Here is a 23994-nt window from a genome sequence, read left to right as displayed (position 1 = left end):
GCAAGGGAAACAAAAGCAAAAATGAACTATTGGGACCATACCAAAATAAAGCTTCTGCACAGCAAAGGAAACAATCAGCAAAACTAAAAGGCAACCGATGGAATGGTAGAGATATTTGCAAACGACATATCAGATAAAGGGTTAATATCCAAAATCTACAGAGAACTTATCAAACTCAACACCCAAAAAACAAATAATCCAGTCAAGAAATGGGCAGAAATGGACATCAATAGACGCTTCTCCAAAGAACACATCCAGATGACCAACCAACACCATGAAAAAATGCTCCACATCACTCATCATCAGGGAAATACAAATCAAAACCACAATGAGATATCACCTCACACCTGTCAGAATGGCTAACATTAACAACTCAGGCAACAACAGATGCTGGTAAAGATGTGGAGAAAGACGATCTCTTTTGCACTGCTGGTGGGAATGCAAACAGGTGCAGCCACTGTGGCAAACAGTATAGAGATTCCTCAAAAAACTAAAAACAGAACTACCCTACGACCCAGCAATTGCACTACTAGGTATTTATCCAAGGAATACAGGTATGTTGTTTTGAAGGGACACATGCACCCCAATGATAGCAGCACTATCAACAATAGCCAAAGTATGGAAAGACCCCAAATGTCCATTGATGGATGAATGGATAAAGAAGATGTGGTATATATATACAATGGAGTATTACTCGGCAATCAAAAAGAATGAAATCTTGCCATTTGCAACTACATGGATGGAACTAGAGGGTATTCTGCTAAGCGAAATTAGAGAAAGACAAATATCGTATGACTTTACTTATATGAGGACTTTAAGACATATAACACATGAACACAAGGGAAGGGAAGCAAAAAGAATATAAAAACAGGGAGGGAGACAAAACATAAGAGACTCTTAAATATGGAGAACAAACAGAGGGTTACTGGAGGGGTTGTGGGAGGGGGATGGCCTAATGGGTAAGGGGCATTAAGGAATCTGCTCCTGAAATCACTGTTCCACTATTTGCTAAATTGGATGTAAATTAAAAAACAACAAAAAACAAAAAAACCCATGCAACTTTAAAATTGTTTAAAAACTAAGACCTAACACGTTTCTTTCTGAAAACAGCAAACACTGTCTGCTACATAGAATTGATCTGAAGGTTAAAAGTAGTAACACGTAAAGGGCTTAGCATAGAACCTCACAGATTAAGCACTCTGGTATTTGACAATAGTACTGTCCACTAAAAAAATTCCTTTGTGACAACTGCATTAGATCTATAAAACAGTAAGAAAAATCTGGCACAGAATTAGCATTAAGTATGTATCAGTTGATACACTATCAATAAAGAGGTTATTTAAAATTCACCACGATAGGGGCACCTGGCTGGCTTAGTCAATAAAGCATGCGACTCTTTATCTCAGGGTTAATTTGAGCCCTATGTTGGGTGTAGGGATTACTTAAAAATAAAATCTTAAAAAAGTCACCAGGACAATTGCATTAAACTTATAAATTAGGGAATTCACATCTTTACACTGGCTTTCCTACCCTGATATATGGCACTAGTTTTGGTTTTGAGACTCAGGAATTTTCTAAAAAACTAGAATGGAATGTTGTCCCCGTTCCCAAGCCCTTAAAGGGGAAAACGTTCTAGAAAACATGGAAAAATTTTAAAGACAAAGTGGTTGTAGTAACTCATGGGTTCTACTTGTCTTACACATCACACTATAATTTCCGTAGTTCATCAAATATAAAACATCTATTTTTAGTTGCACTTGTTATTTTACAAGGAAAAAAAAAAAACTTGATTTACATTTGATACCAAACCTGAATTTATACCATATAAGAAACATTTCAACTTCAGAAGTAGTTAAAACACACCTAATGATACACAAAATACTTTGGTATAATCTTAACAAAATGCTCTAAGTATGGTCAATCCTCATTATTCACGGGTTCTGTATTGGGGAAGTCACTTGCTAAAATTTATTTGTAACTCCAAAATTAATACTTATGGTGCTTTCCTGGTCATGCATGAACATGCATAGAGCAGCAAAACATTTTGTCACCTGAAATGAGTGTTCCCAGGTGAGGGTGAACAAAGCAATACTCTGCCTGGTTTCAATTCTTACTGTAAACAAATGTCCTTTTCATGGTCTGTGTAGTGCCACATTTTTTCTATTCTGTAATTTTGTTTAAAAGCCCCTAAGTTAGTACTCTTGTCTCCTAAGCACAAGGCTGTGGGGCCCCTAGCTGGCTCAGTCGGTATAGCATGTAACTACATCTCGGGGTTGTGAGTTGAAGCCCCACATCAGACATAGAGTTTTGCCTTTTGGAGGACACGTGTTAGAAGAGTTTTCTTCAGGCATGAGTTACGATGCTGTTGGTCATGAATTCAATGTAAGGGAAACAATATATATTAAATACAGAGTCCTTAGATACACACATAAACCAAGGTTATGTATTAATCCTTTCATGAAAATGTGTCACATAGAAACCTAGCCCTGCATTTTCCCTAGAAGCAATGGTCAGTATTCACTATTTCAGTTCTTCGTAACTTTATTACAACAGAACTACTGTAATAAGAATCAACTGCATCTAGAAACTCTGATGTTATTTTTCTAAAATGAATCACTAACATACTAACTTTATCCATGATATATGAAATAAAACTTTAAACCTTTACTGAAAAACGTGTTCAGAAAAATAGCACACTACCATGTTCCTAGACAGAAACTAGTAAATATTCATTCCCATGAGAATTTTCACATTACATAACAAGGACCAGTATCAGGCATCCTTTTTTTTTCCCCTTATAAAGTTTTTATTTTGAGACACACACAGAAAGAGAAAGAGAGAGAGAGAGCATGAGCAAATGGGAGGGGCAGAGAGAGAATCCCAAGCAGGCTCCATGCTGTCAGTGAGGAGCCAGACATGGGGCTCAATACCACGAACCAGGAGAACCGGAGTCAAAGTCAAAAGTTGAACGCCCAACTGAGCCACCCAGGCACCCCCAGACATTCTTTTCTGTTGCTATTTTAATTGGAGTATCTCTGGAAAATTTCTGCTGTTGACTTAAGAATTTCTTCATCATGTTAAAGAATTATCTTTTAGTTTGTTTTCAGGAACAACTGCTGTTAAATATTATTCTGATATCTGTTATAGAGAATTATGTGGATTTTGTTTGCTGTCTATATTGATACATTTCTCTTTTTTAAGGGGGGGGGGGGAAATGGGTAGAGGGAGAGAGAGAATCCCAGGCAGGGATGAGGGGCTCAGTCCCATGACCCTGGGACCATGATCTGAGCCGAAGTCATGAGCCAGACACTCTATGGACTGAGCCACCCAGGCACCCCTGTTATCAATACATTTCAAAACACTGAGCGATCCTGCATAACCCAACATAATCATAATAGATTAAAACATGCTATGAAATTTAATTTTCTATTATTTCATTTATGGTTTTCTAAACTCGTAATATATTTCATTAAGAAAACTTTCACATTGGGGCGCCTGGGTGGCGCAGTCGGTTAAGCGTCCGACTTCAGCCAGGTCACGATCTCGCGGTCCGTGAGTTTGAGCCCCTTGTCAGGCTCTGGGCTGATGGCTCAGAGCCTGGAGCCTGTTTCCAATTCTGTGTCTCCCTCTCTCTGCCCCTCCCCCGTTCATGCTCTGTTTCTCTCTGTCCCAAAAATAAATAAACGTTGAAAAAAAAATTTTAAAAAAAAGAAAACTTTCACATATAAAACCTTAAGCTTTAAGAGACCATTTATGTGCAAAATGCAGAAACACTTAAGATCCTATATACTGTCTTGGGGAAAAGGATCAAGGGAAGCGTATCACAGTCTGGTCTGTTTTCTATTCACTGCAGTGCTTCCTTTATAGCTAATAATGGCAATCAGTTCAAACGGCTTTTTATTCAATTTCTTTTCACATAAAAATGAAACAATGACCTCTAGTGGAATAAACTCAATCTACACCAACTGTACTTTAGTCTTACATTTATATATTTTTTGATTGATTCATATCGTAAACACCTAAATGTTAATATTTCCACAAAAAAAGTTTAAAATCTTTTGTTACTTTGGCATTTGACTTAAAAACAAAATGAACTTTCTATATAAACTGTTTTTAAAACAGACCAGGTTTTGTGAAGTACTCTATCACCAGAGCATTTGCAATTTGTAATTACCTACTGATATTTAACTCTGCTTCCCTTTTAGCCTAAAGCTCCATGAGGGCAGGAGTCAACTCATGTTTATTCATGTGTGCAAAGTCTGCACTGACTGCCCCTTTAAAATCTGCTCTCCACCATACAGTATCATTGGGCTCCCTTGCCCTCTATGTGGGGTTCAATAGGAGCACCACAGATCAAAGATGGAAAATCACTGAGACACACACAAAACACACAAATGCACTTCTCTCTCCCTCAATGTGAATAACCCTCTAATGGGACCTATACCTTCTTTTTAGAAAATCTGTGCAGAAAATTTCCTTCACATTTAGAAAATAAAACAAAACCCCATGTGCATGATTAAATGTAAATACAGATTTAGTCCCCTCCCCCCCCATTCTCAGGTGTTTTCCTTAGCATGTGAACAAATGGTAGGAAGCTCTACAAGGAACTGCATATACTGTGACATATTTTTCTCTAAGCTTAACCAATTGCAACAACTGGAAAAAATTCAATTTTGTTGTCAAATAAAGTAGGTCTCTTTCTTTTTGTTAAGGACTTGTAAAAGTACTTGATAAAGGAGCCACCAACAGGTACATTTCACATTAACAGGTTTTGACACTGCTCACAACTGATAATCTAGTAAATGTTATCTACAGTTTCAACTCAAGAGAATGTAAAACTATATTCTATTGAGATTAAAACAAAACAAAAACCCATTAACGAAGACAAATAAGTCTAAGACTCCTGAATTGGAAGTCTTCATAAAGTAAAACTCAGGAAAGGGGAATCAATTTCAGACTGAATCCAGAGAACGTTAATTTCTGAAGTACCAAAATGAACTTATTATTTCACTTGTAGGCAGGTTCTACAGAATGGAGTCAAAGTAAAACAATAAAATGCATATTCAGTGCATGTGAAATAGGTACATATTCTACATACATTCATACAAAAACTTTAGTTCAAAAATTAAAAGTCTGATCTAAGAATGAAATCAGTCTGTGACTGCCTAGTAGAAATGCTTAGCTTCTACTATGTAAATATCATGAATCTATATGAACTATTAAAATTTGACAGTCAATAGACAACTGTGTCCTACATTTATGTTTATTAAAAACTGACATAAACAAAGCCTGTACAAAAAATATTCCAAATCACGTATCACTTTGAAATAGTAATCTTGAGAGACATTATCGCCTAGGACCCCCTCTTCCTCTACCCCGACCACGTCCTCTTCCTCTTCCTCGGCCTCGGCCTCTTCCTGCAACTAAGAAAAAAGAAAAACAAAGCAAGGTTAATTCTCTGCAATGATGTTACCTGGGCCACCACAAACAACATCTAGAGGAAAGAAAACTTTAACCCAGCTTCTCTCAAATATGACCTCACAGCCATCCTTCCAATACATTATCATGCAGAACCCAAAGCTGCTGGCCTGAAAAGGTAATTTTTATTTCATTTGATCTATGAGAAATTCACCAGGTTTATAATATTTTTCTTTTTATCATGTCTCAACTTCACAAAATAAAATCCAAATGATCTGAACCTTACACAAGATGGAAGAGATATCCTATCAATGGAAAAGAACATGAACACCATGTGCCAGACTTTTCTGTTATTGTATAGAACCCAAGTTCAAAATTCAAAGCCAAGAAAGTCTAAAATACGTTATATCAAACAACCTTATGACTCCAGAATCTTAAGTCATTTGATCCAATCATAACCAAGTACTTTAATCCTTACAGCAATATTCCTGTAGGCTGGTCATCCTAACCCTACTTGAATATTATAGTGACAAAAAACTCATTTCTCAAATGAACTTTTTCAATCTTCAGAGAGTGATGAATACTAAAAAAATCCTGACATGAAGTTCTAGTCAGTCACACTCTAAACTTCTACCCCTTGTTGCCAACCTTATCATTCAAAGAAGCAGAGTTAAGTCTAGGACTCCTGTTAAAACAAGGCAGATTAAGCACATTTATCTCCAATTCCTTCTGAAATACTACTGATGACAGGAAAGGAGTAAAAACAATAAATACCCATAAAGAGAAAAATGGAGGGAGGGAATACAGTGGTTGAAACATTTCAGAAAGTAGACTAAGAACTGTAAATGTTTAGTAAAGGAAGAATAACTCCTAGAAAACCTAGGACCTTAGAAGCCAAGGGTGAGATGAGGCAGGTGGCTGAAAACAAAATGGTTGACAATCATGTGGAGCAAGAAGACTGGCAAGTCTTCTCTTCCACACCTTGCAAAACTAATGATTATTTCCCTGACAGGTACATAGAAGAGAAAAGGTAAAGTAAACCTAAAGACATTGAAGCAGAAATCTTCAGATTTGAAAATATATGCAAAGTGGATAACAGCAAGAGGCACAGAACTGATGGGAAGGGAATAGGAATTAATTTACCATTTTTCAACCTATAGGCTGCAACCTAAAATTTTTCTGAACTAAAAGAGGACAGGAAACATACGGGTTTTTGCATGTATTAGAATTCAGGAATTCTGAGATTTTTGTTTCAGTTATATAAATGAATGATACAAAGTGTATTTCCTAGTGTGGGAGGAAGGCAAAAAAAGTCTCAAAATCAAGACCCTGTATTAAGTGAGGGTCTACAAAACACCCAGCCCCTTTCTCCTGCTTTGCTCCTATAATGCTGGCTACCAGGCATATATCCCCCACCGTAGATGACTGGAATCTTTTCATGAAAAAAAAAAACAAGCTCCAGAAACCACTCTAGATGATGAAATTTTGGGTCTCCTCAGTGAAGAGGTCAATTAACTCTTGAGCCACTCTATAGTAAGACCCACCAATTCAGAAGTCCAGCCTCCCTTCCCAGAACTTGTCTTTTCAGGGTTCTTGTTAAATAATAGATGGCCAGGGACACCTGGGTGACTCAGTCTGTTAAGCATCTGACTTCCGCTCATGATCTCATGGTTCGTGTGTTCAAGCCCCTCACTGGGCTCTGCACTGACAGTGCGGAGCCTGCCTGGGATTCTCTTTGACGAACTCTCAAAAATAAACAGGTGGTTACCAAAGGAATGAGGGATGGGAGAATGAGTGAAATAGCTGATGGGATTAAGGAATGCACTCATCATGATGACCACAAGACAACATATGGAATTGCTGAATTACTGTACTGCACACCTGAAACTAATATAATATTGTTATGTTAATTCACTGGAATTAAAAAAATAAATAAAAAAAATAAAGAGAAACCCAAGAATACAATGCCAAGTACAAAATAAAACTTAAAAAAAGAGGGGCACCTGGGTGGCTCAGTCGGTTGAGCGACCAACTTCAGCTCAGGTCATGATCTCACGGTCTGTGAGTTTGAGCCCTGCATTGGGCTCTGTGCCCACAGCTCAAAGCCTGGAGCCTGCTTCAGATTCTGTGCCTCCCCCTCTCTCTGCCCCTCCCCCACTCATGCTCTGTCTCTCTCTGTCAAAAATAGAAAAAACAGAAAAATAAGAGAGAAGACTTAGACAATCACTCAAAAGACCCAATTATTAAGAATTCCAGGAAGATGGGGCGCCTGGGTGGCGCAGTCGGTTAAGCGTCCGACTTCAGCCAGGTCACGATCTCGCGGTCTGTGAGTTCGAGCCCCGCGTCGGGCTCTGGGCTGATGGCTCGGAGCCTGGAGCCTGTTTCCGATTCTGTGTCTCCCTCTCTCTCTGCCCCTCCCCCGTTCATGCTCTGTCTCTCTCTGTCCCAAAAATAAATAAACGTTGAAAAAAAAAAATTAAAAAAAAAAAAAAAAAAAAAAAAGAATTCCAGGAAGAAAGAGGGGCTCCTGGGTGACTCAGTCAGTTAAGCGTCTGACTTTGGCTCAGGTCATGATCTCGTGGATGGTGGGTTCAAGCCCTACATCGGGCTCTGTGCTGACAGCTCAGAGCCTGGAGCCTACTTCAGATTCTGTGTCTCCCTCTCTCTCTGCCCCTCCACTGCTCACTCTCTCTCTCAAAAATAAACAAACATTAAAAAAACTAAAAAAAAAAAAAAAAAAAAAAAAATCCAGGAAAAAAGAACAGTAAGTAAAGAGAAGACATTTATCAGAGCTACACATACCATTTCTTAGCTTGAAAGGCAAGAATACCCATATTGAAGGGGTCCACCAAACAGCCAAAACAACAAAATGGAGGAAACAATACAGAGAGCAAGCAAAGACCCTATGCCAAGTCATTAAGAAAGTTCAGAACAACAGGAATAGAGAGTTAAATCTCCAAATCTTCCAAAGTGTGTAAAGGGTTGGGGACTAGGATATGCAAAGGGACAAGAAGAATAGCATCAGTCTTTGGTATCAACACCAGAAACCATAATAAATACTATATGCATGCACAGCAAGTACAGGGAATCAAAACAAAATAAAAAAATCTGTGGTGTTTGCAAATGTTAAATACACATTCACAAAAACATTTATAATCTTTCAAACTTACCAGCTTCCCTTTTCTTAGATTTCACCTTCGGTTCAACATCCACAAGTAGTGTATCCAGAGGTAAGCTGTCTGGCAGAATAAAATATCGAATGTTATTTCCTCGAATACTCAGTGTTTCCAGTTGTACTGGTTCTCTATTCTTCAAAGTCATTTTCACTGCTTTAAGATGTGTATTCATGCTGACATCTACACCTAGAGGGAGAAAAAGAGGGCAATTATTAGCACAATAAAGGCAACCAGTTTACCTATCAGGCCACAGTAAATACCAGAGTGCTATCTGTTCTGCTACAGTGCACATTTCTAAGATATAATTTAATACAATTAGTAAATGGGTGAATGTCAGTATAAACCAGAAATCCTTTCTTCAAAGATTATCCCCAGGACATTAATGTTTTGCACGGTTAGATATGCTCACAGATGTGAATGCAACAAGCTCTGGAGGAATGCGAGTGGTATCCATGACTCATTCTCACTGTGCCCAGGTATTCTTATCTCAGGGTGAGCAATGTTTATTGCATGTTCTCTGTCTCCGTAACTTCCTTATACCCCATTCCACATTAGATTCATCCTTCTCTTAAATACAAAGTTCTATTTGTACTGCAGTATTTTTTGTTACTATGAATTTAACACGTCTTTTTTTTTTTTTTTAAGGAACGTTACTGTTTTTGTTAGTATTTTAATTACCAAGTTGCCCAGGTTTTACATGGTCTGCTTCAAACTATTTTCCTATGTTTCCAGTTTGAGATTTTATAAAATAAAAACAATTTTCTAGAATGAATATATGGCAGTATAGTAGAAATACCCAATTACTGGAGCCTTTACCAATATAGCTGAGCAAATGGGATAACTAAAGATCTAGTTAATTTTTATTAAATTGAGTTTATTTTTTTGAGACAGATAGCAAGCAAGGGAGGGGTAGAGACAAAGAGGGAGACAGAATCCTAAGCAGGCTCCACGCTGTCAGTGAATAGCTTGATGCAGGGCTCGAACCCACAAACTGTGAGATCATGACCTGGGCTGAAATCAAGAGTTGGATGTCTAACTGACTCAGCCACCCAGGTACCCCAAGATCTAGTTAATTTCTGACCCTAGGCAGTTAGGCCAGAAACATGAATTCTTTCAACTTTCCCAACATCCATCTCAAATTTATTAGTTTTACTACTAATCTTTTCCTCCTTCTTTTGAAAAAGAAGAGATCCTCTTCTTTTCCAAAATTAATATACTTTTGAGATAGTCTATCTCCTTGGGGATCTTGATCCATCAAGGGAGAGGAAAAAATGAGATGTATGAGCGCTTTCTACGTGTTAGGAACTGCGTGTTAAAACGTTTTAACTTAATCCTCAATATCCTTATTATGAGGACTAAAACACATATTCATATAGGATGCAAGAAACTTATAACCTGTAACTTGTGTTACTGAGGGGAATAGAACAGATTTTCGTAAATTTTGCTCATCCTATGAGCTGAAAATCTTCCCCCACCTGGGATATCGCTTATTAAGTACCTACTATATATGTTAGGCAAACCTTATGTTTTTTTGTGTCAAGCATCACTAGATTTTGAGTTCCTAAAAAGTGGGAAGAATACTCTCCTTCCTCCACCACATCTAATACAGAGTTCAGGAGAGAGCAAACTAAATCCTTACTTACGGAGTTTCAAAAGAATGGCAATTACTCTTCCTCAGATATGGTCACAGACCATACGGTATTGAAACTTTATACTGTACCAATTTCCTTTCAAAGCAATTCGTGTTGCAAATGTGAGTATATTCAAATATTATCACCATATTAACACCAATTAACACCATATATTTCTCTTGGTGTACTCAGATGCTGGATCTACACATTAAAAATTTACAGGGGCTCCTGGGTGGCTTGCTCAGTTGAGCATCTGACTCTTGGTTCTGGCTCAGGTCATGAACCCAGGGTCATGGGATGGAGCCCCATGTTGGACTCCAGGCTGAGTGTGGAGCTTAAGATTCTCTCTCTCTGTTCCTCTCCCCTGCTTATGTGCTCTAAAACATAATAATAATAAATTAAATTACTTATAAACTTACAGTTTAAATATTTTAGAGACTGGGATCACATGCTAAGATAGCATTTTCATTCATTTAGCTCAGAAATTGTTTTGAAGTTTTGCAATCTTGGGGGGACCACCTACCATGAGTGAATATCCACCACGAGTGAAGAATCACAGTAGCCTTAAATATAAAACTACGCATACAATATTATTAAAGCAAAGAGTTAGACACATAAGAAAAAAACTAAAAGTAAATACTCCCAAATACTCTATTTCCCATATATATTTTCACCCAAGGTAATCAAACATGAAAAACCCATCCTCTATCTTCAAGGACTTACTGGTCTAAAAGGTGGAAGAGGTAGAAAAAAGTGTTATAAAAAGCCATCCTGTATCCATACCTGTGATTGTTCCATGGACCTGTGTTCCATTCTTTAATTCAATGGTTACAGTTTCATGACTCAATTTCATCAAAAATCTGTAAAAATGTGGAAATAAAACAACAAATGTTCACCTTTAACACCTTAAAATCTTTTGAGTGAAAGAATGAAATTTCTAGATGTTCAAAATCTGCTGTAGATGCTACCTGCACCAATTCCTATTAATAATCTGCATGACAACTTCAGTTTTCCTTGAATTATACCTTTAATATTTATGAAGGAACGTAATACCAGAAACTGTTATTTGGACATTTCTGATTGTCTAAACCATTATACAGCTTTATCTCCAAGCCATGCATACAGGTCATAAAATCATTATAATTCACAAAAACTGAAAACAAGAAATTATATGAAGGTAGTGAAAAAGGTACGAACTTCCAGTTATAAGGTAAATTAAGTATTAGGAATGTGAGGTACAACATGACTATAGTTAACACTGCTACATGGTACATTTGAAAGCTGCTAAGAGAGTAGATCCTAAAGTTCTCATCACAAGGAAAAAACCTTTTTTCCCCTCTTTTTTGGTGTCCATAACAGATGATGTATGTTAACTAAACTTACTGTGGTAATCATTTGGCAATATATGTAAGCCAAGTCATTATGCTATATACCTTAAAACTTATATAGAATTATCCGTCAACTATCTCACTAAAATGGAAGAAAAAACAAATTATGATAGTAAAAAAAAATTACATGCTTCCTGTATGTATAAACACTAAAAGTCTCCCTTTGTAACCACCCCCCCATGTATATGGGGAGATTCTTTAGACCATTTTAAGCATTCATTCATAAGCATACAGATGAAATGTTTTTATGCAAACTGAGCCATAACTTTATTGACTTCTATACCTTGTAGTTCATTTAGCAGTTTAAAGACATTTAGAAATCACAAATCCATTTATGCAAATCCTTAGCAACACTAACAGTAACCGATCTTCTAAATTTTTGTCACTTCTACAGGGAAAAAAAGACAATGTGTTTTTCCTTATTATTTGTGAGATTAAACATCTTTTCATGAAGATGGGGAATTTGCATTTCTTCTATGAATTACCTATTCACATTATTCACACATGTTCAATTACGTCAAAAGTTTTTTTATTTTCTACCAGTTTGCCACAGCCATTCGTGTTTTGTTTGTGGTTTTCATTTTTATATTGTTAAATTTCTGAATATTCCTCCGGTATTAATCTGTGTAAGAGTATATTCCCTCCCCAAGACTGTAAAAAGTCTTATTTCTTCTACTTTTCTATTTTGAGTTTTCATCTACCTGGAATTAATCTCTTTTCCATGCAGCATGAGGTAGAAATCTACCTTATTCTTGGCTCAAGTCATGATCTTGCGTTTCATAAGACTGAGCCCCATGTCAGGCTCTGTGCTCACAGGATGGAGCCTGCTTGGGACTGACTCTCTCTCTCTCTGCCCCTCCCCTGCTCACACTCTCTCTCTAAATAAACATTAAAAATAAATAAAATGTTCCCATTTATGTGGGTATGTCTCCACACAACTTACACTTTCATATCGTCTTCATCATGAATTTTCTAATGAGGACATTCTCCTACATAATCATAATACCACAATCACATGCAGGATGATGAACAATAATCCTTCACTATGATCCAATCATGTCCACATTCAAAATTTCTAATCTATAATATAGACTTTGTACACCCTATCATAGTATCACACTGAATGGTACATGTAGGATCACCTATTTTTCTCCCCCATTAGACTACTGCTTAGGGTAGGGATCAAGACCTTTACACCTAATCCTGGGTGGTCATGGGCACTAAATCAACAGTTCGCTGAAATGTTTCAATGACTAAAAAAGAAGACAATCTTAAAATACCACTTTTTTAGTGGCACTGCCAGCCATGGAAAAGGGGGGGATACTTGGATTGCGACATATTAAGTCTCAAATTTTAAAAAGTTAATCTGACTTGTATAAAGATCCATTATGTTGAATACTTCTCATATTTGCTGTCAAGGAAAGAAAGTCTCTCTCAATAAATTGTTAATGCTTTATTTCACTGGGTAAGAATTCTTTAATTTACCTCTACAATAATCACTTATAACTATATTAGCCTAGAATTTCATCTAATAGTTTCTTTCCATGGTCAAACTTTGGTTTTCAAAAAATCTTTTATTTTGGGGCACCTGGCTGGCTCAGTAGGCAGAACAAGGAACTCTTGATCTCCGGGTCATGAGTTTGAGCCTCATGTTGGACACAGAGTTTACATAATTAAAAAAATAATAATTAATTGTCCCACTCAGTAATATTTAACTTTTAGAGAAGTCCAAATCATTTTTGAAAGTAGTATTAAAGTAAAAGTAAAACCTTTTAGTAATCAAACAATCTACCATATGGAAGGAAGTAAAAGGAAAACCAAAGTAAGCAAAATGGCTTCTGAAGGAACCAAAATACATTTTAACAAGTCCAAGGATGTTTTTTAAATAATATTTATCATTATATGTTATCTGGTAGTCCCTGTGCATGGCAATGAGGATTAAAAATGAGTAGGACTAGGCCTCCAAGGAGCTCAAACTCTAATAGAAAGGACAGACACATAAAAGATATTTTATTTTAAAGGTAACTAAATTTAAAATGTAATGGATGTAGGCACAGGCTTTTACCAGGAACATAATGTAGCATGGATAGGAGGGAGTCAGAACTTAGTGGACTTCTAGTAAGAAGTCTGAAAAGTTGGAAACATGCAGCAAAAAGAAACCAGAGCAAAGATTTGGGAATAAGAAATAGCACAATGCACAGAGAAATTACAGCTACACTACCAATGGAATGTTAAGTCCCAGAAAATGAGTAGGTAAGAGGTAGGTAATTTCCTTTCATGCGGAGCCCAAGCTGTTAAAGAGCTACTTGAGAATTTTCATCAATGGAGTACCACCAGGGTCATATTCACACTGGAAGACAATTTAGGTGGCTAGAGCAGTACATAGGTTAAAATTACAGTTATCAAGACACAGGAAAAACAAATACATCAATGAAACAGAATAGAGTCCAGGAATGGACCCACATTTATATAGTTAATTTTGGGGGACCTGGTTGGCTCAGTCGGTTAAGCATCCGACTCTTGATTTTGGCTGAGGTCATGATCCCAGGGTTGCAGGGATCACCACAGGTTCAGTGTGGAGCCTGCTTAACATTCTTTCTCTCTCTCCCCCGCTGTCCCTCTCCCCCACTTGCTCTCTTTATATTTATATACTAAACATATACTATATACGTATACAAATATATATGTATATATAAAATAATCTTCTACAAAGGTGCCAATGGGACTGTCAAAGCACTCCAATGGGCAAAGGAAAACCTTTCCAACAAATGATACAATCTATGGTAATAGGGATTTACATTCCCTAAGAATATAGAATAATTGGAAATCTATATTGAAAAAAACAAACCTGGACCCCTAATTCATTCCACTTACCAAAATTAATTCATGACAGATCACAGGCCTAAACATAAAAGTAAAATCATAAAGCTTTAAGAGGAAAACATAGGAGAATAACTTTATGGTTTGAGGGTAGGCAAAAAAATTTCTTGACAGTACACAGATAATCACCATAAAAAGAAAAGCTGGTAAATTAAAACTTCCTCAAAATAAACTACTACTCACAAAAGACATTAAGGAAATGAACAAGCAAGTCAAACTGGGAATAGTTATACCTGACAAAGAACTAGTATGCAGGTTATATAAAGAAAATTCCTACAACTCAATAATAAAACAACACAATTAAAATGAAACACTTCACAAAGATACATGAACAGTCAATAAGCAGGTGAAAAAGTGTTCAACATCATTAGGCATTAGGAAAATGCAAGAGGAGCCTGGGTGGCTCAGTCAGTTAAGCTTAGGCTCAGGTCATCATCTCATGGTTTGTAAGTTTGAGCCCCACATGGGGCCCTGCAACGGACAGTGCTTGGGATTCTCTCTCTCTACCCCTCCCCCACCCCCAGCCCCCCCCCCACACTCTCGCTCTCTCTTTCTCAAAATAAATAAATTTAAAAGGCTTTTTTAAAAAAAGAAAAGAAAATGCAAATTAAAACCATAATAAGACACTACTACACAAGCAATGAAATGGCTAAAATTAAACTGACTACAAATATTGTTAAGGGTGCGGAGCAATTGGAATTCTAATATACTGTTGGTGGGTGTGTAAAATGGTATACAACCGCTTGTGAAAATGATCTGGCATCTTCCTATAGAACTAAAGTATACACGATGCTATGATCCAGCAACTCCACTCCTAAATATCCACCGCCCAAAATGAAAAAAGACTTGCACAAGAATGTTCAAAGCAATTTTAAAGAAAATACACATGTAAGTTTTAAATTTCTAAGATTAAGCAAACACCTAACGTGGGGGCTCACGTTTACAACCTCAAGATCAACTGAGCCAGCCGGGCGCCCCCAAAACATGTAACTTTTAAACATACAATGAACTTATCTACTAATAAAATTAAACAAATTACTGATACAAGCCACAACGTGGATGAATCTCAAAAATATGCTGCGTAAGACATTTTACACAAGAATGCATACTGCATAATTCCAAATACATATATGAAATTCTACTGAAACCAAAACTAAGCAATGGTAGAAAAAACTGATTGCCAGGGGGGTTATGAGAACACAAGACTGACTGGGAAGGGCTTGAGGGAAATGAAGTTTTGGTAATGTTCCATATCTCAACAGGGGTTTGGGTTACAGAGGTGTGCAAATTTTTTTAAATTGGCAAATATATACTGTATTTCATAGCATGAGACAGTTACCTCAAGAGGTAAAATAAAAAATCTTGGGTGGAAAAAAAAGAGCCTTTATGGCTTAGTGGTGTGACTGGAATGGTAGTGAAGGTATTGTGGCAGGAAAAATAGTTATCCCAGCCCAGGAACCAAACAGATTTGAATTATTTTCTGACGAATCCTTCACTATCTGAATTCTTTTTACTTACAGAAACTTAAATATCCAATTGATACAGTATCCTTTGGTATCCAAATCCACTATCAGAATTTTAAAAACCAAAGAAAATTGGGTAACAAGAGCTACTTTTAGGAGGTAGGTAAAATTGTGAAAACCTGTCAACTTATCAGTTTATTAAGAGGGAAAGATATCAAAAGACAACACCCAGATTTTTGGTTAAGGTGACAGTAAGGTGCCACCAACCCCTGTACAGAAATAAGTCAACTGAAAATGCAAACCAGTTAAACAACTACTCATTTTCTTGGCACAAAATACACTCTCCAGTAAGAAGACATTTTACTTCTACAGTCTAATACACAGAATAAGATTCAGTACAGCTTTTAAATTTTTCAGGAAACTGTCACAACCCACAATAACTTTAAATGAGATAAACTGATTCCAAAGAGCATTACACAAAAATTAACTATAAATAGATTCAGACTGACAGTTATCGACAAATTGTGAAAATATATTTTAAATTCTGGGGTGTTTTTCTCCAAAGCTAAATTCAAACAAAAATAGACTAAAAGTTAACCTTAAATGCCTTCTCTCTATAAACTCCACTCGAAATACATATTCAGGTTTTATATGTTATTTCAACCATACTAGAAATTATCTACTTGTCTGTCTTCACAAAACATAAAGTTCCAAAAAGGCAAGCATTCTGCCTTTAAAACATTAAAAAAAAAAAAAATCCATTACCAGTGCACTGTAACAGGTGCCCAGTAACTGATCGCAATTGACAAACCTTGATTCAGACAAGGGACTGACGAGCTGTTACACTTGTAACTGCTAACTTAATCAGAAACGTTCTCTATGTTCCAGGCCCTCTGCCTCAGGGAAAAACACCAAAACCAAATCTCTTTCCAAGCAGTTTATAATGAATTCCTCAAATCAGTAAACCAATAGGCTCAACTAACCGATCAAGTTTAAACACAGAAATAAAACAGAATGGCGATTACCTGCATAAATCAGCCACAAATATGGAAAATGATTCTGCCTGAAGTTGGGAGATTTTTTTCCCCTGAATTAAAGAACTATCTTGAAAGAAAATCTTAGTTGAGTAACCTTAAATCGAAAAAGTTATCAAAAACAAACTAGAAAAAAGTAATGAAATCAGAAGTCCAACACTGATTTAAGACATTTCGGAAATGAGTTTCATTATTTCCAGATAGTCCTGCAGCTTCTAGGTACTTTTTTAAAGTTCATTAATTTAACTCAACGCATAAAATTTTTGTGTCTCCCACGTTCTCAGAGAGCGAACACTTAGTTATATTTGCGGTTCCTGCAGGCAGAGAGGGACCAGAAAAAGTAACCTAGACTAAGAGCAGAAATTCTAATGAAATGAAAATCTTCAACTAACCGAAAATAAGAGCTTGTAAGCCTGGCGCTGCACCTTTAAGACCTCTTAGACACTAGATGGGACGAAACCGCCAGGCCTTTACGGCCACCTCTCGAAAGATACACGGGATCCGCACGCAATTCAGTCTGAAGCCCAGGCCTAGCGCCCGCGGCGGCGCGGTCAAGATCGGGCGGGAGCAGCAGGCGCGGGAGGCCGTTACCAGGCCGCGCGCGCACGCGGCTTTCGCGCCTTCCGTAATTAGGCAGCCCGGCCTGCCGCTCCCGGCTCAAATGGTCACAGCCCCGACCCGGCTGGGTCACCTCCTCACCTTACAAGCTTCATCCTAGCGGTGCCGGCACTCTTTCGGTCGGATAGCGCACAAAACGCGACCACCCAAGTCCAAAAAGCCTAGGAGTATGAATGGCCGGAAACGCCTACTCCCTGGGTACCGACGTAAAGAGCGCGAGAAGCGATGTGAACGCAAAGCGGAAACGCCGGGCCGCGCTGGACCGAATTCCCTTCCGGCCGCGCGGAACGCCACTGCGGCCTCTGGCGGCTGGGGGTGTGTCTTGCGACTGCTGAGGGCGTTTAGACCTGGTACAGGAGGAAATTTCCAGTAAGAGGTGGATTTGAGGATATCAAATCTAGTTAGTGCGCCTTTTGCCACGGCCGGAAGCCGTGTACTATGCAACACTAAATACACTCGTGAACAAAGGAAATTTCTGAGAAAGCTCAAGAATTACGCTAATTCTTCTTCAACACCAGGAACCTCTGCACTACTTAATGTACCTGAAGGAAATTATACAGATTAACTGATTGTTTTTACTTTAAATTCTGATCACAAAGATACCCTACACTGTGGAGAGATTTTCTAATAAGCTCATAAACTGTTTCATACCTTCTGTCTTCTTTCCCTCTGAAACCTTTTATAGGCTCTCAAATCACTTTCTGCTAATATTTCCTACTGTGAGAAAACCAGAAGCCATCCTTCAGCTCTTCTTCCAGTTAGAAGGACAGAAGTATTGTTGCTCCTTTCCAAGGCAAATTCCTCTCCATTGTAGTCTGGATCCCATGTCTCACTTTCTCAAGAATTTCACTCCTTCAATTATCTCCAAACTTAAATTATCAATTTCTCTCTCTATGGGATTTTTTTTTATAAGCATACAAATTTATCTTAAAACAAAATTCTCCTCTGATGCAGCTCCAACTACTGTCAGATTTCTTTCACATAAAAACTTCTTGAATGAACTGTCTACACTTGTTTTATCACCTCTATTTCACTCTTCAAACTCACTGAAATTGCTTTTCTAAAAGTCATCAAAAACCTCCAAGACAAACCTCTATCTTCATCTTACTCAGTATTTCAGCTGTATTTAACACGAATACACGCTCCTCTCCAGATTTTCAGGATGCTAAGCTCACCTGGTTTTACTTCTATGCCACTAGTTACACTTTCTAGGTCTCAGCTGCCTCTTTCTCTACTGAGCCATTGCATGCTGGAGTGTATCAGGGCTTACCCTCCATGTACTCTTCATATGGATACTTTGTCCTTTAGCCTAGGTGATCTCTAAAACCATGGCTGTAATTTATATCTCCAGCCTGATCTTCATCCCTGATTATCAGAACTCTTGGATGTTGTAAGGCAATGGTCATCAAACTTTTAGGTGCATAGGACACACCTGAGGAAACTTTAGAATGAAAATTCTGGAGGCACCTGGGTGGCTCAGTAGGTAAAATGTGCGACTTTGGCTCAGGTCATGATTTCACGGTTCATGAGTTCAAGCCCTGCATCAGGCTCTCTGCTGTCAGTACAGAGCCTGCTTTGGATTCTCTGTCCCCTTCTCTCTCTGCTCCTCCCCACTCACATTCTCTCTGTCTCCTCTCTCAAAAACAAATATTAAAAACAGAGAAAATTCTAATTCAATTGGTTTGGGGGCTGAAATTCCATATTTCTAAAAGCCTTCAGTTCAGTTCAGCCTTCAGTTGATGAAGATGCCCCTAGTTTATGGACCATCATATGAGTAGCAAGACTGTTATTGTTCATTTGTGTGTTGCCTGCTCAATATCTATCCCTCTGTCTTCCCACCAGTTCCTAATAATCTCCTGATGATCTATGTATTCCCAAGGAAGCTGACTCTACCCTTATGTCAGTCATCACATTATATTACTTGTCCACAGTGGCCTTGGAATGCAGGCTGATCCAGTCAGACCTTTGCAGGGAATACTCTATCCTTTTGGATGTGAATGGACAGGCAGTAGAACCAAGTGAAGAATCAGTCTTAGGAGAGAGTTAAAAAAAAAAATCAAAACTCATGACCCATATTAAAAAGCCCATGGATTAAAAAAAAATGCCTAAATGTGGCTATTCAAATTAAAAGTAAATAAAATTACAAAGTAAGTTCCTCAGTTCCAATACTCACATTTCACTCAAGGCATTTGTGGCTATGGCTACACTTTGGGACAGCGCAGATCTAGGGCATTTCCATCAGCACAGAAAGTTTGTTAGATACTGCTGCCCTGTTTATTACCATATTTATTTCCTTCTTTGCATTTAATTGTTATTTACCTATTTATTAACTAACTTGAAAATATACTATCTGAAGGCAGGAATTTGTATCTGTTCTGTTAATTTCTGCATACCCAGCATCTTGAATAGTGACTTTTACAGAACATGCCCTCAATAAATATTTGTGAAATAATTGTCTTCTCCATTAGAATGTATGCTGCATGAGGAAGGAGACCCTGCGTGTATTGCTCATTACAGTATACCTAAGTATTGAGCACAGGGTACTCCTCCCTGTTATCCTCAAGTTCCTTCCTACTTTGGCTCTGCCTACCTTTTAATCTCTTTTCCCCTCAATAGTATTGGAATGTTTGAGTTCTTGAAACTCATCAAGCTCACTCTCCTCTCCAGACTTTTGTAATTTAGTTCTTTAATTTGGCTAATACTTACTCATTCCTTCTCAAGTATGTGGGGCCAGCATTATTACTTGTATGTGTAAGTAGTGAGTTTCCCAGAAAATGGCACATTGAAATGCCATTATCAGTTAATTTATACCAAATCAACTAGACTTTTTCTTTGTTTTTGTTTTCTAGATTGAAGTTGCTTAGAATTTTGACTCTCTCCTAGTAACTCTCTCAAAATGTCAAGAGTCTTGAAATAAAGTCAACAAGAGTGGACTAATAAAGAAAAAGGCTTTATTTGCTGCTAGCAGAAGGATCAGTCTGAAAGTGAGACTACTCGTCTTCTGTGAGTTAGCAGAAGTTTTACAGGTTATAGGCATTTAGATTGGTCACAAGAAAAGGAACAAGGAAGTGAAAATATGATGTGTGGAACAATGCAACTGCTTCATTATTAGTTTAAAAACATTTTTTTAATGTTTATTTACCTTTGAGAGAGAGAGAGAGTGTGAGCACAAACAGGTGAGAGGGAGAGAGACTGGGAGACACAGAATCCGTAGCAGGTTCCAGGCTCTGACCTGTCAGCACAGAGCCCGACACAGGGCTTGAACCCATGAACCATGAGATCATGACCTGAGCCAAAGTCGGACGCTCAACCAACTGAGCCACCCAGGTGCCCCCGTTATTGGTTTTTAGAAGTAGCTATCCTCATGCAGAAAAGTACATTCTGCAATTTGGAATTAGAAAAGAAAACAATTTAAACAATTCTAGATTACATTCACAATTTTGAGTTTCTCAAGAGAATTTACAAGGAGGGGCTTGTAGTTCTTGGTGTAAGGATTGTGCAAAAGACCTTCACAATTTACAGAACCATAATGTTGAGCACCAAGATGCATTATCTAGGCCACAGCATGTGTTTTCAGCATGTGTACATGGCAAAATGTGAATTAATAAGAGTTCTCCCCCAGAACTTTCTCAGGAGCTCTCAGGAATGGAGGCCCGTCTTTTTACTGGGATCAGTTTGCTGTGAGTTTCTGTAATTTTTGAAAGCTCAGTCAAGCAAGATAATTTATTCAGTTCATTATGATTTCTTTTAGTAGATAACCAAATTAAATAAACCAAATTCCAAAGTTCATAGACAGACTGCTTTCAATGAAAACCATTGATAGAAAGCAAGACAAATTTTGTCAAAAATGACATTACAGAATAATTAAGAATTTAACTACAAATTGAGACCTCTGGCATTAATGAATCAGAAGTGAGATATCTTTTAAAATGGTAAAGAGGGGTGCCTGGGTGGTTTAGTTGGTTAAGTGCTGGACTTCAGCTCAGGTCATGATTTCATGGTTCGTGGGTTCAAGCCTTGCAATGGGCTCTGCGCTGACAGAACAGGGCCTGCCTGGGATTCTCTCTCTCTCTCTCTCTCAAAATAAATACCTTTAAAAAATGATAAAGAATGGTGCTCAAGAAAGTTTATTTTTCCCATAAAACAATTTTTTAAACATTTTTATTGGTATATAATGGACATGAAATCATATAACCTGGGGCATCTGGGTGGGTCAGTCTATCAAGCATCTGACTTTAGCTCGGGTCATGATCTTGCAGTTTGTAGGTTCAAGCCCTGCGTTGGGCTCTGTGCTGACAGCTCAGAGCCTGGAGCCTGCTTCAGATTCTGTGTCTCCCTCTCTCTCTGCCTCTCCCCTGCTCATGCTCTCTCATTTTCTCAAAAATAAACGAACCAGAAAAAAGGTATACAGTGAGTTGATTAGATATGTTTATAGATTGCAATTATGGTTACCATCTTAGCTGACTCCTCTATCATGTCTCATAATTATTTGCTTTTTGTGGTGAGAATTATTAAGATCTAGTCTCTTAGCAACTTTGATGTGTATAATATGGTGTTATAAAAGAAACTATTTTATACTTTCATGGCATATTTAAGAAGCTGACTATATTTGGTTTTAGAAGAGAAAATCTAGAAAATGGCAGACATGAATTATACATCAAATATGATTTACTTATATATTGAAATAGATACATATGAGTTCACATGGCGTGACATTTGTAAGGATTCCTATGCTTCTGATGGTGACCAGTTCAACAAATAGAGTGGAATAGATTCCTCAGAAGCAGAGGCCTGTTTTGTGGGAAAGGAAACTTGTAAATATGGCAGAATTTGAGTTACTGAAAATAAAGTGGTTTAGATGTCTCACAATCTAAAGGTGAAGGCAGATATAGGTGAGATAGCCTGGTACATAAACCACTTCAATCAGGTTGGCAGTTTACTCCTGAGTCACCCCCTTATTAAAGCCATTTGACATATGCCATTAATGTAACATTGTGTTCCCAAGTAACAAGGTATGGTGATGTGGACAATGGCCTCACCCATCAATACATCTGGTTGTGGTTTTTAAACCACAGACTCTTTCCAGACGAAACTGACAAGTAGCTCAATAAAGTTTTATGGAAAATGTATTGTCAGAAAATCAGTCTTGACACCAGGCTTTACAAACTTAGAGCACATTTGGTTTTATTAAGTTCCAAAAAAGCAGGTCGGGGAGAACCCACGTGTGATCATGTCTTCAGATTCTCAAAAGCATGAGTACCGATTTTACCCAACCTCACAGTTCTGCAAATAAAATCAGCACAGTTAAGTGTGTTCAAAAGGATTGTGGGAACCACGAATCCTAGTGATAGAAACCTAGGCTCTAGCTTTAGAGGCTTGGAAGAGCCACAGTTTTGTCTGAACACCCACCATGACTAAATCTAGTGGAACGTTCTACAATTTCTAGTCGACTCTTGCGCGCCCGCACACAAGAAAGAAACTGTGCAAAGACAACATGAAGCCCTGGATTTTTTGGAAGCGCTGGAGTGCAGTGTGGGGTAAGGAAGGAGAAGGGTCAACTGCCTTCCGGTTTTTTTTTCTTTACATTGCCCCATATCGAAGATTAAAGGTATTTGAAGGTCGCAGAGAGCAGTTCCCACAACCCACCGAGGGTTCGGCGGCGACGCATTACCAAGACAAACTACCACCGCTGAGGGCGTGAGTGGCTTTATTCCAAGAGACCTCCCCGGGAAGGGCCAGAAGCTGCCGCCTGGGGGCGCCGCCCCTTCCCGGCGAGGCGCCCACCCGCGGTACGTGCACGCGAGGCCTCCCACCGCGCCTGCGCTGAGGGTGAACGCTGCCTTGCTTTTCCCCGACGCCCAGCGGTCCCGGCCGGGGTAAAAAACTGCGTGACACGCAGCGAGCGTGGCGGCCATCTTCCTCTCTGGGCACGTCAGCTGAGCCTGTTACGGCTGAAGAGGAGCGTTGCGCAAGCGCGCCTCAGACGGTCACAGGTAACTCCCATCTGACGGGCGAGGCGTCGTCGTCGTCGCCGGAAGTTTGGCGTATCTGCGCCGCGGGAGAGGCGGCGGTCGCGGCAGAAGCGGCTGTCTCCTGATACCCGGATGTGAGGCGATTCGCTGGCTGGCATTGGACCCTCGGCCAGGAGTGAGGAAGGTACGCTAGCTTTCCGACTGTCCCCGCCGCCTACTGTCGTGCCGCCCGCGTCCTCACGTCCCTTTTGCCAGCCTCTCCGGAGAGGCTGGACGATCCTTCCCCCCCCCTCTCCCCCCCTTGTCCCACATTCTGTGTCGTTTTGCATCGTACGCTTCTTGCTACTTCTCTGTTCCGGGCTCCTGGAGCCGCTGGGAGGGAGTGGGCGGCTCAGAGTCACTGTCGCCTGAGGT

At 38.7% G+C, this 23994-nt stretch overlaps 2 protein-coding genes across 7 annotated transcripts in view; one reads left to right on the top strand and one right to left on the bottom strand.

Annotated features, from left to right (window-relative positions):
* Window positions 1-5249: 5249 nt before the first annotated feature.
* SNRPD1 (small nuclear ribonucleoprotein D1 polypeptide) lies at window positions 5250-17829 on the bottom strand. 2 transcript variants are annotated; one of them, XM_047828398.1, is made up of 4 exons: window positions 17690-17829; window positions 11009-11085; window positions 8589-8780; window positions 5250-5423 (listed from the first exon to the last, which is right to left on the bottom strand). In XM_047828398.1, exons 1-4 carry the CDS (start codon window positions 17701-17703, stop codon window positions 5347-5349), a joined length of 360 nt encoding a protein of 119 aa, XP_047684354.1. In that variant the 5' UTR covers window positions 17704-17829; the 3' UTR covers window positions 5250-5346. The 2 variants fall into 2 exon arrangements, with proteins under 2 accessions (XP_047684354.1, XP_047684355.1); XM_047828399.1 differs by lacking the exon at window positions 17690-17829 and adding an exon at window positions 17383-17557.
* Window positions 17830-23632: 5803 nt separating this feature from the next.
* Window positions 23633-23994, top strand: part of ESCO1 (establishment of sister chromatid cohesion N-acetyltransferase 1) — a 74964-nt gene continuing 74602 nt past the window's right edge. For 3 of the 5 annotated variants that reach the window (XM_047827112.1, XM_047827110.1, XM_047827111.1), the window contains exon 1: window positions 23635-23764. The gene's annotated coding sequence lies outside the window, so the exon portion shown is untranslated. Of the gene's footprint in view, window positions 23765-23872; window positions 23993-23994 lie in introns of those variants that run through there. The other 2 variants (XR_007145701.1, XM_047827113.1) reach the window with 2 other exon arrangements.

This window comes from Prionailurus viverrinus, chromosome D3 (genome assembly GCF_022837055.1).
Source record: "Prionailurus viverrinus isolate Anna chromosome D3, UM_Priviv_1.0, whole genome shotgun sequence".
Taxonomy (NCBI): domain Eukaryota; kingdom Metazoa; phylum Chordata; class Mammalia; order Carnivora; family Felidae; genus Prionailurus; species Prionailurus viverrinus.
Note: the sequence above shows the minus strand (reverse complement) of the source record. Positions and strands in the feature narration are given on the sequence as shown.

Bases quoted from the DNA above. Each gene is read 5' to 3' on its own strand.
- SNRPD1 (XM_047828398.1), bottom strand. The intron at 8,781-11,008 runs GTATGGATACAG...TTCTCCCTCTAG, and splicing joins GGTCCATGGAACAATCACAG to GTGTAGATGTCAGCATGAAT. The intron at 5,424-8,588 runs GTAAGTTTGAAA...CTTTTTTCTTAG, and splicing joins ATCTAAGAAAAGGGAAGCTG to TTGCAGGAAGAGGCCGAGGC.